The 20,034-nt window shown below is 39.4% G+C and overlaps 1 protein-coding gene across 5 annotated transcripts in view; it reads left to right on the top strand.

Annotated features, from left to right (window-relative positions):
* STXBP5 (syntaxin binding protein 5) overlaps positions 1–3,479 on the top strand; it is a 485,695-nt gene extending 482,216 nt beyond the window's left edge. For all 5 annotated transcript variants that reach the window (XM_075596531.1, XM_075596528.1, XM_075596530.1 and 2 more), the window contains 3 exons: positions 414–525; positions 1,213–1,433; positions 2,658–3,479. In XM_075596531.1, the coding sequence (XP_075452646.1) occupies positions 414–525; positions 1,213–1,433; positions 2,658–2,699 (375 nt within the window). In that variant the 3' untranslated portion in view covers positions 2,700–3,479. The remainder of the gene's footprint in view (positions 1–413; positions 526–1,212; positions 1,434–2,657) is intronic.
* Positions 3,480–20,034: the final 16,555 nt, after the last annotated feature.

Here is a 20,034-nt window from a genome sequence, read left to right as displayed (position 1 = left end):
AGGGGCCCGAAATGTTCAATTCCGACTGGTCGGGGGGCAATTTCCCCTTTGCCCCTCTGGCCGGCCAGCCCGCCCGCCCCTGCTTATAGGCGCAAATTATGTAGGGAAGACGAGTGTGACACAATTACAAAGAAGATGAGCCAAAAGGCTCATCTCCCAACACCCCATAAAAAATAATTGTAAGACCACTTAACCAACTGAGATTTGTCCATTAACGGTTATGTCCTATGAGCTATTCAATGCCACTGCCTTACCATACCATAATCCATTATGAATAGCGAAACTGTTCCTGCAAGATCAGGACTCTTCTGTTAAATAGCAGGAATAACAAATAGTTTGGGATATTTCCATTGATAACGATTTTGGATCTAAACTATCCTTGACAAATCACGCTTCTATTTGCTCTTCTGCAGGAAATGCTGGGGGAGCTATTCAATCCAGTGGAAACACCAGAGGCTCCCAATAGGGGTTTCTTCAAAGGCTTGTTTGGAGGAGGCGCACAATCACTTGACCGAGAGGATCTCTGTAAGTCCAAGTTTTCCCTAATATATATTTCTTTTGGGACAGAACCGGAAATAATGCAAAATAGCGCTAGTAGGTATAGGGGTTTCATTGAAAAATGCCATTCATTTGACACAATGTGAAAATTTTTGAAATTAGCAATATCTCTTAAACTGTCTTTATTTGTAAAATGGACTTGGAACTGTAATTATTTGCACTCAAATCACTCCTCATCCACTGAATGGTGCAGTCTTTTAAAAGTGCGGTTATTGACTGAATTCGATAGTGAACACACAAATCCCACAATTGCATTCTAAAACTAAAAGATAAACCCATTTACTACAAATCACTGGTAGTTAGTTGTTCATTCCATTCCTTGTTTTAATATTGACCTTTGCATTAAGTACCATATTTATTAAGCGTTGGTACTAGATAAGCCATCTTCCAGCACTACTTAGTAAATATGGACCTTCAAGTGAGATGTAAGGTATCTTCTGGCATGGAAAGTGTCTTAGGGAGTAACTCCGGTAAATATGGCCTATTCACATGAATGGACCATAATTTGTCTTGAAGCACTGTAGGTTTCTTATGGAGTAGCATTTCTTAATAAGTATGGCCCTAAAAATCTTCAGGGACCAACAATCTCTTGGTTACTTGCCCCCAACACAACAGGTTTATTTTATTGAGATCTTCTGTCCTTGAATCTTTTAGTTGGGGAAACTGCATCCGGGAAGCCGTCAAGGGGTCTTGCCCAGCATATTCCTGGACCTGGAGGCATTGAGGGAGTTAAGGGAGCTGCGTCAGGCGTAGCTGGGGATCTAGCACGGGCCAGGTGGGCGCTGGACGAGAGGGGGCAGAAAATCGGGGAGCTGGAGGAAAGGACAGCTGCCATGCTTGCCAGTGCAGATTCCTTCTCAAAGCACGCTCATGAGGTACAGTATGACCAGGGAAATAGCTTTCTTATTACTAATACTTTGTTATGTTCCACAAAGTGACCCGTAACACTTTGACTATCAGTACTTGAGGCTATTCTTGATATATAGCGCTGGTACTCTTGAGATATTTATATATATTTATAAAAGTTTTCCTATTTGAAGAGCGCACAGCTGTTTACATACATCACACAGACCTTGCTTGATAGAACTAACTAAATATTTACAAAAATATATAGATATGAGTATTGAGAAAATAAAGGGCATATGTCACATTAACACATGTATAGGTGTCACCTTAAACATGCCTGGGATCCCTTTAAATTGGCACAACGTGTATTTGTACACTTGAGGTTAATATGTGTGGATAACAGAGGTACCACGTGATTCCATCCCCACGTAAGCACAGCTGTCCGGCACTGCTCTGCTCTCTGCGTTCGTGCTAGCAGTGCATTGAGTAGTGCTACGCAATGGTGACTCACTGGTGATAGGAGTTTTCAACCCAGCTCATAATGAATGAGTATTTGTCAGCTAGAGTGTGCCATTTTCAGCTGTACAGATTCTAGCTAAAAAAAAAAAATATGGTCCACATGACTGTGGTTGTGACTTGGAAAATGTAAGTGTAATTAAGACTCATTGGAGTTCCATTTTCCAGCATGTTTGGTCTTTGAAAACGTGAGTTCCGGGTCTTAAATTAAATGAGCAGTACCTCTTATTAGATTTTAGTTTTTTTAGCCCCCATTTTTACAGCATGGGAACTGGGAGCCTCCCTGAGCTAACCACCACTATTTTCAACTCTGGGAACACCCAGTTCCCGAGATTCTTACCGTTAGAGTTACCGGGTTTAAATCTCTCTTGGGAAACAAAATGGCTATCAAATCTCGGGCCAATAGGAAGCTGCAACATCATCAGTTGTGGTTTCCTATTGAATGGCCATTTCATTCCCCTTTAAAAACAGGTAGTAATACCAGCGACATCACCAGTAAATATCTCTGAAACTTGGGGGTTCTCGGAGCTCCAAATAGTGTGGTTCAGCTCTGGAGCCACCATCCCGCCCCGGTTCAAATCCTGGAGGTTAGTTGGGGTGGGTTGTTCCTTTTATGTGATGAAGTTTCAAAATCCTCAAACAGACAATGATTATCTTTTCTGTTTTGTTCCTAAGATGAAAACTCCTGTGTACCCACTGGTTTTCCTAAACACTTGTCTCGCATTCTTATTTTCTAGATGATGATAAAGTACAAAGATAAGAAGTGGTATCAGTTCTGATGACCCAGATCCAAATACATCTGTTTAACTTCATCGAGAAGGAAGATTAAAAACGCATCCATTTTCTTTTCATTTCTTTCTGCAGGACAGTTGGGGACAAGGGGTGAATATTCATCTTTGGTTACTGTTTCCTAGCACAAATCATACACTGTCTTACCTCAGTCTTGTGGCTTTAACTGAGGAGCATTACATTAAAACAAACAAAAAAACTCAGTATTTGTCTTTTGAGCTGTGGTTTGGTTTGATGGAAGGAGAGCAGGCAGCATATTAGGGAATAGGGGAAGAGAACAGAATGGAATTGGCAAGGGGGGGAAATGCTTTTTCATGCCTATGTTAAAATGTCAACATTCTTGTGCTTTTGTGTGTTTTACGGGTGTTTCACTTTTCTGGATTTGAGAAGTTGAAGGTCATGTTTGGACTGCTAGCAGCTAACCTCTTTTTGCTTCATCCATGAAACCTCACTAGCTCTTTTAGTTACTAAATATAGGGGCAAGAAACAATTCTAGACTCTACTCACTGCACAAAGAGGCAGGAAATATTGGAAACATCCATCCGCAGAGAGTGTGTGCTCATTTACAACGATGATGAAGACTCTTCTTTAAACCCTCATGTATTCCGTATTCTTATTCCGTCAAGGTCAAAACAGGATTGGTTAATCACTTCAGCAAGTGCGAAGTCTTATTTGCAGTCCAGTAAAAATCGCGGTGCATGTTGGATGTCATTTGCAGATGTGCTTCTGAAAATATTGTCCATTGTGTCAAGGAAAAATACTTCATTGTTTATTAAGTCTCCTCGTCTGAATTCAGCAGCAAATGGTTTTGATACCAAATAGTTAAAATGTTCTGCAATTAGTTATCGGTTAAGGAGCTAACCCATGCTGTGAGTTTACTGTTCATCAGTATCCTTGAAGCAAACTGATAAAAAAACAAACCGGTTATTTGTACCAATAGTTTAACTGATCTGGGGGGTTTTTCTAGCCACACATTTAGATCTAGTTATAGAAATATGCTACAAATAATTTACACAGGAAATGTCAAACCTGACCCATATATGGCTGTGTATCAAACTAATTGTTTACACTATGTATTAGCAACATGTATCACATGTAATAAATATCAGTCTATAGGTTTCTAAGGTAATTTCATAAGTAGATCTAGAGCATTTGATATGTCTGAACTTCGCCTACTGCTCCATCTGATCACTCACAAATTGTTATTAAAGTATCCAAAATGTATAATACACTCTTAAGGGGGTAATTCTATATATGCCAATGTGACTGTTCAGGGCGTTTGCAGACGGAAATACCCATTGACATCTATTTAGATTGACCAAAAATAGCCCAAACAGCAACTTCGCCATATATAGAATAAGGCCGTTAGACATAAAATATACCACTTAGCTCGATACATAAGCCATAATATCTTGAAGCTTGTTGTTGATGAATTACTCCCCCACATGAAGCACAGTTTAACAAACATAGATTCATTATGCTAACGGACATGTGAGCTGTTTTGGTAAGAAAGTCAGTAGAGTTATAATAAGTGAGCAAATGTTATATCTTCAGCTAATTGGACATTGTACAATAAATTGAACACTCAATGTTAGGAAATATACGTTTGCCAAACTCACTTAAATATTGTGATATTGTGTTTGTGCGAAAAACTCGAAATCAGACAGTTTTCTTCCTCTGCTAATGAGCCTATTATAAGCGCAGTAACCCCACCAAAGCTAATTTTCACATACTGTACCTTATTTAAGGATACTTTACACAAACCTTTGACTTGGCTTCCAAATGGGGTTCTCTATGAACCCTTTGCCCCACTGACCCACACACTATTGTTCAATTGACCAGTGTTTCCCAGGCTTTCTTTTCACGCAGGTTACTCTTATAGATCCAATTGCGGAGGCATCCCAATCAATTTATTAATGGTTACATTCATTTAAGTGCCTATAAAAGTGGCTAGAAACTGACGTTAAATACCTACTGTAATTGTTGCTACATTTTACATTTGCAATTGCATGTACAATTACCATTTTATCGTGTTTTTGAACATGTAGCTGTAATTAAGGTCCTATTTTTCTATTATTTTAAATGGAATGGAATACACTTCAATTAACAGTACACTCCATCGTTAAACACTTTTATACTTGACAAAAGTAAAGGATTTAACGTGTAAATTATAAACGCATCATACACTTTAACATGTTCATTTTCAGGAGTATTCCCAAACATACAAATCTGCTATAAAAAAACACCTTTCTCTATTTGTAAAAATGTCAGAGTTGACATTGTCACATTATGTAATTCCTACATACATCTTGTGACCATATGTTATTCATTAATGTGTGACCCTTTTACAAACATCCAGTGCACAGAAAGTTGCATAGTGATCTAAATTTACGTTCAATGCTGCATTTAAACCCCATTTGTTAAAAGTGAGAAAAATGGTACAAGCGCCCTTAAGGTTTGTATGCAGGAGTTTGCATCCTTTTTCCTTGATCAACATTCACAAACATGGCAGATCACTGTGATTAAGGACATACACTCTACATGAGAGCAGCTTAAAGAAGGTCAAATGCAACTTAGAATAGAAATATTACATTCACAGCTATTCAAAGAGTTGATGAAATACTTGATTTGGAGGTATTTTTTGTGTCACTTTAACATGGACAATCATTCATGTTCTCCTCCAAACAATTTGATCGGTGGAGAATTGTTATTAATGTGTATAGCTATCTGTTCATCCATTTGCCGTTTACAGATAATTGCAAATGAATGCTGTGAGATTAAGAAATCGGCATCACACATTCAGCAAAGCCCGTTATTATACAAAATAAGTGCCACGAGTACAGTACTTTTATACTTTAAACACTCAACAAGTGTGATTCGCTCTATTACACCTGAATCAGGTCTATCTGCCATTAAAGTAAACGGTGCATATCGCCGATTCGGGCGCCGTACAGCGGATCCCACTGATGATTCCAGGGCTCTGATTGGTTCAGAGAGTTGTTATATAAAGTTAGCCAATGTTATTGCACCTGTTAACACAGCCCATTTAAGTCAAAGTTGGGCAGTAATTTAATGTAAGATTGACGCTGTGGTACTGAAACATGTTGACCCACCGCTGGGCGTAATTTGGTGCACTATTTTTAAGACATCGATCGTCAATGGGGGAAATAACATTGGCTAAGTCTGTAGTTACATCCAACCTGTCTCTATTGTCAACTATCCAAACCGTTCTTAGAATATTCATTTTGTCCATAATGCAGTGCAGAGTTCCGCCTATACACAAAACACACACATTTGGGGATCTTCAGATCAAGGCAAAAGTGCAACAATTCTGGGGCCAAAAACTGTTCCAGATGCTTCAAAGAAAAACACATCTATTGCTTTCAATTGCTATTCCTATTGCTTTGCTATTCATTGTGATACACATGGTGCAGATTTCATGGCCCAGAATGTCTCCATGTTTGCCTTAATACATAAGCCCCTTAGGGACTTATCCTATATCTACCAAAGCAGCCTTTCGGAACATTTTTGGCTGATTTTCCACATTGCACTCAATGGGGAATTTTGTTGAACAATGGTCCGATTTGCCTCTTTAGCGGATATAGGATAAGCCCTTAAGAAACATTTCCATTAGCAGGTTTAAGCTTGGGATAGCATGTTGATATATATACAGTATATACATTTTTTTTTTTTACATATAAACAGTAACATCGCCAACTGCTGCCTTATAATTGTGTTTGTGACCTGAAATGCTATATAGCGTGTTGAGTTGGGGGGGGAGGGGGGTCTTATGACGAGGTTTAAAGTATTATGTATGCTATTAAATGAGGAGTCTCTGTTGAAGTTAAAATAACGTATTTTATATTTTCATGGTTGATAATAATTTTACATTGTTTAATTATTATTTTTTTTAATTGAATTTGTGGCAAAACCTTGTTTTGTAAATATACATTTGACAAACTCGAGGATTGTGGATAAGTTTACCAGAGGCTAGCATTTTGTAGCAGACTAGTTAGATAGGATCAGGTGGATCCAGAATAAGTTATATTGCTGCTCTGGCAAAATATATGTACAGAACATACAGGTGCATCATGGGAAAATGCAAATAGTTGTCATGCATTGTTGTTAATTATAGGCCTTCCTCGTCACAAACATTGAAAAGGAATACAGTGCTTAGACAATACTGAATACATTTGTTAAAATGTCCGACACAGTATCACCCCAAAATACTGCATATCAGAAAAGTAACACACACCATGCACACCTAACATAGAGAAAATATATTGAGGGGGGGAACATGATTGACTGGCCAGACATATAGGAAAAGGTCCCCAATTATATGAATAGAATCTAAAGTGTTTAGAACATACAATACATTCTCAATACCAAAACGAATCAAGTACACATTTGCATTTGTCGAAATGACATCCCACCAAAGAGGTGCAATAGACATTTACTGTAGGTCCCCAAGTGGAAACTAGGCCCTGAAAATCTTGGCCCTCGCTCAGTATACTGTGGGGCCGTTTCTCCTTACTGGAGAAGAACTGGTCCTGTTCAATTGAACAGCACAGGAAAGTGATGCCACAGCAAAATAATTAGAGGCTCTGTCAGGGAACCTAACGTAAGTATCGGCTGAACTCCTTTAATGGTGTGTTACCTCAATAAATGTTTATATATATATATATAAATATATCTATATATATATATATATATATATATATATATATATATATATATATAATTACACAAACAAAAAGATGCTGGGTGCACACAAACATTTGAACTATAGACCAAGTAAACAACAACAAATATACTTAACAGAATTGAAGGTGCATGCAGATAGACAGGGAACACCAGCCAGTCCAGTAGATACACACAAAAAAGGGAGGATCGCAGCACAATCAGCTGAAAAAAATGGTACTATAAATGTAATAAATCATCAGACAACCAACATGTATGATTTATTACAGTTATATTACCATTTTTTCTACTGTGTGCTGCGGTTTTTTGCAAAAGGTAAAATTGTTTGAAAATGAGCAAAGTTTCGCCACTTTTGCCATTTTTTTTACAGCAATTTCCCCAGAAAGTCACCAATTATGCTAGAACTTTACTACATTTCACGAAACATGGCAGTAAATGGGGGTATACAAAGTGCCGATGCACATTGAGTTTTAATGTTTGCACAAATTGCAGATTTCGCCTGGCTCGCGAGCTTTGGCAAAAATGGTGCACATTTCTAGTCCTAAATTAAATCAAAACTTTCCAGACATTATATCTTCTTTATAACTGGTGGCAGCTGCTTCTGTTCCTATGTATCACATTATTAATAGCCATGTTCCCCGTCTGTAGCGCTGCCTTTTTTTACATGCAGGAAGAGATTAAAAACATTCTGGGGGAGGCAGTATTGTAACTGCGCTGATCAGGATATACATCAGCACACAAACCGGTTGTACTGTATATTAATGTCTTCTGGTCTCAAAATAGCACAGAATCCAACAAAAACCCTGGTAATATTTTTTGTTTTGCCAGTTTTGCAGTCAGGAGACATTGGTCCAGAACACGCTGTGTTCAACTGGTCTTCAGCACCCTTACTTTACAGAGATTGCCCTGCAGCTGTAGCTCGTTCCATTTAGCAGCTTGTACAGCCAAGAAGTGCCCTTGACATGCATGAAAAGTTGACAAGTGTTGGATTCATTAAACCAACCCAGATTTTAGAAAGCAAACATTCTTGCTGAAACCACAGGAGAGAAAACGGAACTATACAGTATAAGCTTATATTTGTAATGTATGATGTTCAGCTGGAAATCCTATTTGGATAGGTAAGCAATTGCCAAATCTACAGTCTCATTGCAAAATCAGGAGTGGCCAACTCTAGTCCTCAATGGCCATCTACAGGTCAGGTTTTAAGGATATCTTTGCTTCAGCACAGGTGGCTCAGTCAACGACTGAGCCACCTGTGCTGAAGCAGGGATATCCTTAAAGCATAACCTGTTAATGGTCCTTGTGGTCTGGAGTTGGCCACCCATGATGTGTTTCTTGCACACTTAGGCCGCGCTTATAGTGCGCGCGACGGCGACACGACGGGTGACGTTGCCGCTAGCGAATGTTGTAATTCGCTTTGCGGTGACGTCGTAGGCGACCAGGTTATTGATTGGTTCAGAGGCTGTCACATGTGGCGACAGCCTCGGAAAAAATCAAATTTCGCGTCGCGCTTACTATAAGCGCACCCGACAGCGGCAATACATTTGTTTTCGGGCGACATCGCGTCGCCGGCACTATAAGCGCAGCCTTACAACATTTATTTCAGATGCCTAGGTGCGCCATAAAGGATTAACACTATTTAGGGAATTGGCTTTGGAGCGCTGCTAACCACTAGCAGTTTAAAGTAGGAGGATTCAAATTTCATTTTGGCAATTCATATTTCAACTGAAAAACATGAAAAAAAATCTAATATATGTTGCATTTGTATATATCCACTAGTTTCATCATCTCACCATTTCATTAGTAGTCAATGAGAACATTGATACAGCATTGGTACAGCAATAGGAGAATGCAGTATACCTGATCCCGAGTCTATAGGTAGGAGAGATGGAATTTGTATGGACATAGCAGAAGTTCACATGTCAAATGCAGGTATGCCGTCTCTTAGATAAGTACTGTAGTTTTATTGCAGCATAACAGATAACAATATATCGCCAAACTCTCTGCTCATTACGTCTTTTACCCGATATAACAACATGTATTATATAGTCAATACACAGTAATATGTAGTCCACATTTTTATACGTCCCTATGATTTACCAGCACTGGTTAATCTAGCATGTGGTCTTTACACACTATACTGTAGCACAATTAAACCGAATTCCAATGATTCAGGTTTATTTTCATATTTGTTAATTCAGTCATTCATAAATTCAGCTTTGATTAACTAAGGATTTCCTGAAATTCAACGTGAAGGCACAGTATCAAACAATTCCCTGAGAGTGCAGGAACAGCAAGTTACATTGAGTTTCCATCAGAGTATTCATTTAAGGTGTTACATGTCGGTTAGAAATACTTTTATTGGCTAATATGTTTCAAGATTACAGGCTGTGTGTGCCCCTTCTCATGCTGCTTACTAAGGCTACACTTATAGTGCCGGTGACGCGACGGTCGCTGGAAAATCAAATAGAGATGACTTCCAGCGATCGCGACCAATCCGTTGCGTCGCGCTTACTATAATGAATTTGTTTTGTCGTGGTCACTATAAGCGCAGCCTAAAGGAGACACAAGAAGGGACCTGCTGTAAGTGATGTGAAAGGTTATGAGCCATATTTACCAATCAGTCTTCTGCCAGAAGATGCATTCCAATGCTGAAGAATACTTATTGCACATTCAAGTTCATTGGCTGTTAGGTGTCTTCCATGTCGGAAGGTGTCCTTTGGCAGAAGGCTGCTAAGTAAATGTGGGCCTGTATCTTTTAACATCATTTAGCAAATAAAGGTAATTCTCGTCAATGTTGATTTTTTTCATTATTATTCTTATTTGTATATAGACTTAAACCAAACACACAGATTATAATTTTAAGTACATATAGTTGGGCTTTTATTATTTGGGGTTATATAAAGCTTGCTGCAAAATATCAGCCTGGTGCTGAGATTTGTAGACACGAGTTATTAAAGGGTATAAACTAGATATGCTTCACATACCTACTGTAAAAGGTGCACCCGCATAATGAAGAGCTGCCACAAACTGCAGTGTTGTGTGTGCATATTGTCCATACAGGTGTACTGTATACCAAAAATGGCTGGATTTAAGACGTTTGATCTAGTAATTAAGTAAGGTTACCCTGTATGGTATAATACCTTCCCTTATTATCATTGCTGAAAATGGCATAGAGGGCCATATTTACTAAGCTGTGCTAAGTCATGACACCCAGTCCATTTATATGGATACCATTCAAGTTAATGCACAATAAGATATCTCATGATTCAAGCACCACTTACTACACATGGTCTAGAGCAGGGCTGGCCAACCATTTTTCAGGAGTGTCTATATATGGGCACATTTTTTTTTTTTTGGGGGGGGCTACTGTCCCTTTACATCCGCTCTCTCCTCCACTCTCCCAACTTTTCCTCTACTCTCCTGCCCTTCCCCCCTTTCCTCTACTCTTCCCCCATGTCTCACCCAATCCCCCTGCTCCTCTCACTCAACTCCCACCCTCAATTAATTCCCTCTAACTCTGTCAGCCCCCCCGCCCCCCCCCCCCCCTTCTAAGAATTTTATCTTGGGTTGGTGGGGGGGAAGCCCCCGGTCCCAGAGGGTTTCTGGGGGCCCCCAGGCGGATGCGGAAGTTGGGCCGTGAGCACGGGCCACCCCATGTCTAACGTTTTAAGGGACACAAGTGCCTCTGTTAACTCATAATGTACACTTAGGCATACAGTATAGAAAGTGTCAGCAGCAATGTATTAATGCTATTTTTCAGGTTTTAATCTAGAGGTTGGTTTCAAGAGGCATGTGGAAGGAGTAACTCCACTCTTCTTAACAGGACGTACTGAATTCTGGGGATGAGACTGTTTTCTTCTTGTATCCTTAAATCAAACAGCACCAAGTGATTGGCATAAAGTTCTTATTGGCATGTGGCTAATGCAAGACGTGATTAAGAATTATCTTATAGTTGACAGACGTCAATAAAACCTGCTTTTCTATTTTTTCCCCTATGCTTTTAGAGGGAATTTTTGTAAGTCGATGTGCACCCCCTTGTCAGGGGACTGAAAATAAAGTACAATGGTATCACCCTTGGATTAATTAATTAAGCTCCAAAATAAGGAGTACTTAAAGCTGCAGTTCAGTCTTTTTTTTTTTTTTTTTTTTATTATTATTTTTTTTTTTTACTTCAATAGTTTTATGTGTGCAATCTCTAATTAACTAAAGAACTGTATAGCTGCAGGTCAATTCGTTCTCCATGTATTGATAGGTCGAAATTTGGTGACATAATTAGTGAAAGGATCTGTTTATATTCTGCTTGTCTGTCAGTGGAAGCTCATGAATATTCATGAGCACTGCTGCACTGACATGTGCTAGAGGGAGGGCAGGGCTGACAAAGGGGTGTGCCAGGGCTTGTGACAGGACATGAAGGGGCAGTGCCTTAGCAAATGCTTGTTAAAATAGAATACAAGAAAATTGGTCTTTCAAAGTTGTTGTTTTTTTTAATAACAAGATTTATTGTTCTAGAAATTGTACAGGTTAATACAGATAGTGCTAAAAACAGACCGTCCGTAATTCTTAGACATCAGTACACAGGCGCCCAATCCTCCCCATGAACTGCTGCGGGATCTGTCCTTATTCAGGCTAGTATTTACAGGGACCAGCTCGCCGTGAATAAAATGTACATGTTTATTCAATAAAACACTTGGGGTTCCAGGGAAACGAACACGACTCCCGGAGAGAGTACATCCAACGCAAAGCAAATCAAACGGCGGCTGCCACTTTAACACTGGAATCTGTCGGAAAAGTTGGGAGCTTTGGGGATGGTCAAAGGTAGGTCGCTGGCTTTCACCTCCACACCTTTGTATTTACGGATAGGTTGAGCCTTGTGCACCAGCTCGTGTCTCAGCCGTACGATCTCTTCCTTAGCTTCTCCTGATGCAGACGCTCCTCTTCCTCCAGGAGCCCCTTTTGAGTCTCCAGCTCGGCAATGCGCTTCTCAATTTCCTGGCGCTCCCTGGCACGCTTCTCCGTCGCCACCTCAAAGCCGTCCTGAACTGTCAAGATCTTGGTGTCCTTCTTTGGCAGGAAAGGTTCCTGGTGCGTCACAGCGTTGGGATGGGCTTTGAAAGTGGACATTTCCTTCTGCTGCTTCATCTCTTTAATCTGCTGCATCCAGCGTTGAGTCTTGGCCACCGCTCGCTCGATAATCTGTAGGTGGTACGGCTCCTGCTTGGTCAACGACTTCACTTTCTTATCTGGAAGGCTGATGTGATCATCAAAGTTGTTTTTTTAAAAACAGAAAATGCTAAAAGTATTTTTTCTTACTACAGAACTGATTTATTAAAAAAAACACACATGCAGGATATTGACTGAACTGCAGCTTTAATGTATACAACCTAATAACTATATAAGAAACAAATAATATGAAGAGGAGGCCTAAATATTGCATTTACTGTCCGTCGTAATATAAACACAATAATTGGCCTAAGATTTCTTTTTAAAGTCCATATCTTGGAGCTAAATTAATGAATTCAGATATTCTGTCTTCTGTATTTTTGTGGTGGGGGGGGGCCAGGGAGGGTTGCAAATAGGTCAGCAACCAATAACTATTTGTCTTATTATTTTGATGATTATATACAAAGCAGGGTTTTGTATTTTCTTTTACCCCTTACTGAAGTTTCATATGAGGTTGCTAATATTTACATTCCGGTGCAGTGCTAGAATTTTCCCAGGGTGCACTGGCATCAAATGCAACAAGCAAAGCCCAAGTATCTCGTTAACTATATTTGATGCCAATGTGCGTGTTACAAATGTTAACACCATTTGACACATTGATACATTTCATTATGAAAATTTGCCAATTAACACTTCCTTTAGCTCCCCTTAGGCCGCGCTTATAGTCCGCGTGACGGCGTCGCGACGGATGACGTTACCTGTCGCCGTCGCCACCCGCGAAAGTTGTATTTCACTTTGCAGCGACGTCGCAAGCGTCATGGCCATTGATTGGTTAAGAGGCTGTCACATGTGGCGACAGCCTCTGAAAAATCTAATTTGACCGGCTTCAAAATTTCGCCGCCACGTTGCTCGCGTCGCGCCTACTAAAAGCGAACGCGATGGCGGAAATACATTTGTTTTGTCGCGATGTCGCATTGCCGGCACTATAAGCGCAGCTTTATAATGCCCGGGCAACTCCAGCTCTTAAGGACTACAACACGTTAGGTTTTCAGTATATCCCTGCTTCAGCATAGGTGGCTCAGTCAGTGGTTCAGTCAAAGACTGAGCCACTGATTGAGCCACCTGTGTTGAAGCAGGGATATCCTGAAAACTTAACATGTTGGTGGCCCTTGAGGACTGGAGTGGCCCAGCCTTGGCTTCTAACCTTTCTGTTCCGCAAAGCTGCTAGATAAAATTGACTCGTCTGATGAGAAGGTGGGATAGTGCACAGGTAAGGATGCAATAACTTGTATCCAGTGGATTGGCAGTTAATAAATTGTTTAGTGTTTATTACCTAGTTTTTAATTTTACAGAAATTAGGGGGTTTCGTGTCAGTTTAAGAGTAAAAAGCCAGCCTTGCAACTCTTGGTACAGTATATAGATCCCATAATCTAATAAGGAGACAGTTCTGTATTTTCAAGTAGCAAACGAGCAGGTTAAATATATATATATGTGTCTGAAAGTTTGGTCCTCAATAATATTTATTTCAAGGTTTTTTTTAACCCTAATAAAATATTGCAGCACGGGGAACTAAAGGATATTTACTATTTTGTAACTTGAAATGCATGTGTTACGTTTTACGCATTACTTTTTTAAGACACGAACAACATTTTATTTAACCAAAAAGGGGAGAGAGAAAAAAACCTTGCTGCTGCAGAATTTTACTACTTTGAGTATTATTTTTACTGACAGGAAACACAGTATAAGTTGCCAATCCTTTGTTTCAATGTACTTACTCCAATGTAGTTTTCAAAATAGTTTGCAGTTGTTGCATTTCTCTACATTTTGAGTTTCATTGTAAAGGCAAATAAACAGGCAATTGAAAACTCCGCCAGTTAAATAAATTATGTTGTGAAAGGGAAATTCAATTCCCAATGAAAATACAACTACCCCCTATTATTTTCTTCTTATTATTATTATTTCCCCATTAATCAGGAGATCTTAAACCCATTTGAGATAGATGTAGCTCATTTGCACACACACACACACACACAAAAGTGAAGTAAAAGATGACAAGGTGTGTGCATTTGCATGTCATTTCCCAGAATCCCTAGCTGCAGTGGAAGCACTGTGTGCGAAGAGAAAATGGTGAAAAGCAGGGTTGCAGACGTGTGAATGTGCTCACAAGTGATATTTTTATTTGCTGTACACACACACACAAATTCAGAACCTCTGAAAGGTTTTCCACACTGAAAATTCTGGAATTGTTTGTTAAAGCAGCTAAACTTGGGCAGCACAGATTCTACATGTAGGAAGTGCTACTCTTTTATTGCACCCCATTTCTTGGCTTACTAACAAACACGCCATGTCAAGCGCAGTGCTCATGATGAAAGGGTTCATGCTAAGACTAGAATACACGTGCAACTGCTATATATCGTGCATATAAGGGACTGATTTAATATACTCCAAAGCGGCCAATTCCAAGTCAATGGCGGTTTTCCGGAGATCAGCAACTTTGAAGTATATTCAATCAAGCCCTGAGAGATCAGTCAATGGGTGGACTTTCTTATTCAATTCTAAGCTTAACCTTTTTCCATTGAAAGGTCTTGAAATCAGTAGTGACTTAGAATAACACAGAATGACATGGCCAAGACATAATTACTTGTGGGTTAACTAGTTGGAAAGGCATTGGGATGCTCTCAGCAGCTCTCTGTGTTCCAGAGTGGCCAAAACTATAAGACCAACAGATAAGTGATATATGCGCTCCAACGCCGGATCCATAAAGTTCATATGAGATCTAATTTCCAGAGGTACAGGATAGGTCACAGGGGCTAGTGAGATGTGTAATGATGTAAAGTCCCCAAAAGGGCCGATAATCCCTGAAGGGCAAGGCTGATGGTGAAACCACAGTCAAATCCTCATTGGGATGGTCCCTGGACTAACAGCAGACAATTGTAAGAAAGATAAAGCAGTAGTACTCACAAATGCACCCCGTCCTGTATTTCCTGGTAAGCGTGCAGCCAAGTAGAGTTGCTTGTACTGGAGAAAAAAGAAGAAACCTGTGCACAGCCAATGGAGTGGGTCACCAAAGTAGTGTATAAAAAATATTCCTTTATTGATCCATATTAAAAAAGGAGGTAAACACCCTCCTACGCATTTCCTGTATGGAAATACACTTTATCAAGTGTATTTCCATACAGGAAACGCGTAGGGGGGTGTTTACCTCCTTTTTTAATATGGATCAATAAAGGAATATTTTTTATACACTACTTTGGTGATCCACTCCATTGGCCAAAACTATAAGTAGTTTCAGACAACAGGCAATTCAATTACAGTAAATATCCTTAAACCTAAGCATTGTTTCATATAAAGGGTGACAATCGGATAGGGGACGTCGGCTTTATCAAAATGTGTCAAAATAATGAATGGGGTGTTGCACATTTACATTAAATATGTAGAAACTAACTCCTCTTTCAATGTTTGTGAAACCCCATGGCAGGCTGCCTAAACAAGTAGTTGCCTTGTATAGAAAAATTGTGCTGCAGCATTTCATCCGAAGGGCGTAAAAAAAAAATAAGTTATACCTCTGTTGGTTCCACTACTTTTTCCTTTGTAGTTTAAGCACAAAACATTTTGCTCTTTCAGAAAACTTGACATTGATGTCAGATGAGGACCAGTAGGTCGATCTGTTAGCTCCACTTCTCTAACGGCAGAAAACACAGGAGTGCATCAGGGGTGGCCAACTGCAGTCTTCAAAGGCCGCCAGCAGGTCAGGTTTCCTGGATATCCCTGCTTCAGCGCAGGCGGCTCAATCAGCTCAGTCATTATGATTGAGCCACCTGCGCTGAAGCAGGGATATCCTGAGACGCTGACCTGTTGGTGGCCCTTGAGGACTTCAGTTGGCCGCCCTTGGTTGCTCACAGGTGTACAATTGTTGGGAGACGTGTTTGTGCTTAAAAGTTGTTATTGTTTTTGTACTTCCTTAAAGGCCTCTGTGCAGTGGATGGTATTTGTCACTTCACTTTTACCTGCCATACCCATATCATTTGTCCAGTTTGTAAAGGTTAAGACTCAATTTGACCTCCACTTCTTGAACTATACAATGAACATTTCCAAGAGCAGAGCAGGTTATACATGGCTCAGCGCTTTCATGTTACCGCAGCTCTAGGATTATTGTATGCTGTGTGTTTATTATAAGAAATATTTGTATCTCATATGAGATATAGTTATTGATGGGCATAAATCCAACCAGTGGGAATAACCAAAGAACACCTGGCTCATGGTTAGTCATTTTGAGCAAGCGTTGGTTAGTTTCCGTGTTTCATTTGGAGGAAATAGTTATATGGATTAATACAGGAGGTGTTACACAACGAATAAATTATAAATTCTATGTCTGGGGCCATCATTTGTCTCGCATCATACATCTGCCAGGTTTAATGGTTTAAATCCCCAAGCCTTTGTAAAGCTGTCATCAGTCTTTGGCTAACAGATCTATATCAGTTGTATGTAGGGTTGCCAGGTAGCTTCTCTAAAAATATTGGGCACAATGGTGAAATGTGCAATGCGCTCAAGACAGACATACACAGCCCTCTCAACGCTCCATGCTGTTTCCTCCTCTCCTTGGCCCCAGTCTCCTGACACCGCCTTCTGATTGGCTGCATTACCCAGCAGCAGCCAATCGGGATGGAGGAAGCTGCCCAGCCCCCTAGCAACAGCCCCGCTCTCTCCCTGCTCAGGGAAATCCGGCCGCCCAAGCCGGTCAGGTCACTATGTCCAGAGAGGTAATACCTCTCATACATGTCATACATGTCCAGTATTAACTCTAATTATTTACAAAGTGTCCAAATACAGGACAGTCCGGTTCAATAATGGACACCTGGCAACCCTGGCTTGTACATAGCAGCCCAAGTGCAGTCATGCTCCTTTACATTCATTACTTGTCAAAACTAATGTTGCTGGGCTTGCCTGGGAAGAAGGTAAAAAAAAAACTGTTCTAATATAAAAAATATAAAGGCTCTAATATAAAGGCTTATGACAGTTCTTGGGGTAAAAATAGGTCATACTGCTACCTATTTTTGGATGGGGCCGAAAGTAACAGCTGGTCCCAACCAATAGATTCAGTCAATACAAGATGATGTCAAAGCCCAAGCTGGCTAGTTTTTGGCGCAAACATCCATGCAGAAAAAGGCGTATTCCAATTAAAGTTCTTATATTTTCCAATCTAATGTTGGCGTAACTGCAGGTTGCTGTTCTCATAGCTTTATTTGTGTGTGTGCATATATATATATATATATATATATATATATATATATATATATATATATATATATATATATATATATATATGTGTGCGTCTTGCAGGTTTTTGTTTTCCTCGTAGTAGTTTCTCAATTAATTCAACTGCACTTATGTATTTTATCCTAAGTGGACAATGAGAAATGTATATTGCTGGCCGAATTTGTTTGTTTTTTTAGTGTTAATTGATCTACATGGTTTTTTTTGTTTGTTTTTTTTTTACTGTATGTCCTGATGGTATGGGCATTATTAAACGTACGGGCCTGTAAATAAGCAATTATCTCTTACTAGAAAGAAATGTATTAAAAGCGCACATGTTTTTAAAGAAATAATGCCATGGTTTTTAATGCATAATCTCTGGGAAGCTGCGTTACCATCAGCCAATTTTTGAGTGGACAACAGTTGATTTTAAAATGGCTGCTCAGATCTTGCCTCTGGTTGCTGGCATAACGACTTAAGATATGGAACCACATTTCATCATCTATTTATTTCATCGCTGAGAAATGTGTGCTTTCTCCAACTGAAGTGGCCTCTAATGTGGTTTGCTTGACTTGGTACTCTTGAATTGCACCTTGATGGTAATCGTTAACTCTCCTCCAAAGTTTATTTTTATTTTTTAACACAGCTAGTGTCTTTACCTGATGTAGATAATTAATCATTCTCCACTCTAGCCTAACCATTTAAAGAAAAAAAAATGTGTGCCATTTTCATTTTCTGTGGATGTGTGACTTTATCTGCTGCCTCAAAGTTTAACAATCAAAGAATCTGTAAATAGATATTAACTGTGAAATGGATCAAAAGTGTAATAAAAAGTTGGGAAAAAAATGTGTATTTTGATCATCAAAGGTAAATTAATTTTGTTAACTATTATTCCATGTGTTGAACATATTGATAAAAGGTTACAAGACACTTCATTGTTGATTCATTTGTGGAAGGGTCCAGAAATGTCACGTTTGAACACAATCTGTATCCTCGTCAATGTTGTCATGTGTTTGTCGCGAGACTCTCTATTTCAATGCAGATGCTGGTGGAGGCTGAAATGCATTAATTACTCTGCAAGGTGTAGCTGGGAGCCCCAGCACTGACCGAGACGTTTCAAATAATAAACAAGAGACAGCAAAATGCAATTCTGCTTTGATTGAAGTTGGAAACTAAGCAGAAAAGTGTTTTCAATTGTCTTCATATTATTACAGACAGTTCTGGATTTGTAGCTGTTGCTTCAGTACATCTTCCTGGGTGAACTTTGTAGTCTACACGAATACCACCTTAAAACATTAATCCTGTTTCATTTAAAAAAAAAACATTTTTAGCATTGTTTCAAAGGCAGGAGTACCCAATGCAGGGGGTCTTACCCCAATGACCCCATTTCCCAAATGACCCTTGGCTCCAGGGACATTTTATGTTATACTAACATGAACTTTCCCCCTAACAACCATACTTCCTGATGGTGACCCGGTAGAGTTAAAATTACATCATTTATTAATCATCGGTAATAGGAAATTGGCAAGGGACCATATTTTCCTACCCTTGAAGCCTGGGCAGTGTCTGGAGATGAAAATCAATGGGTCGCCATTGTTAAGACCCCTATATTTAAAAAAAAAAAAAAACATTAAGCAGAAGTCGATTGTTGCTTTAAATATCAAGTTTAGCTTACCCAATTGATAGTAAACTAAAAGCATGTGATTATTCTAGAATTTAAAAAAAATTCAATTTCAACAGTGGCCTATTTCATTTTTTTCTGTGGGTTTATTCATTTCCTTTTTAACGCGTTACACCCTCCCTTATTTCAAAGCAAAATAGTTGTGTGCAGAATTCTAGTGTGTGCCCTGCTGTAAATAAAAAATAAAGACCCATGACCGCTACAAAGGGTAGTGGGAAAATGTTTTTGGATGGGGTTCCAATGTGTGATCACATTATTTGGCTTCCAGGTCGTTTTTATAATCCCCTCTGCTATAAGTAGTGAGTAGAACTAGTAGGTCAGGCTGCTCTACATGAATCCCGCTCTGCTACTGTACATTGTAAAAGCACCATACACTTACAAAAATAAATAAATAAAAAGGCATGTCAAGAAGTTACGATATGCATTATTGAAACGCCTCAGCTCTCGGGTAAATGTGTGTATTGTAGAGTCATTAATTCTTCACGACGTACGTGTGAAAAGCCGGGCGTTTTTATTTATTTCCTTTT

This window comes from Ascaphus truei, chromosome 4, assembly GCF_040206685.1.
Source record: "Ascaphus truei isolate aAscTru1 chromosome 4, aAscTru1.hap1, whole genome shotgun sequence".
In the NCBI taxonomy this organism is placed as follows: Eukaryota; Metazoa; Chordata; class Amphibia; order Anura; family Ascaphidae; genus Ascaphus; species Ascaphus truei.
Note: the sequence above shows the minus strand (reverse complement) of the source record. Positions and strands in the feature narration are given on the sequence as shown.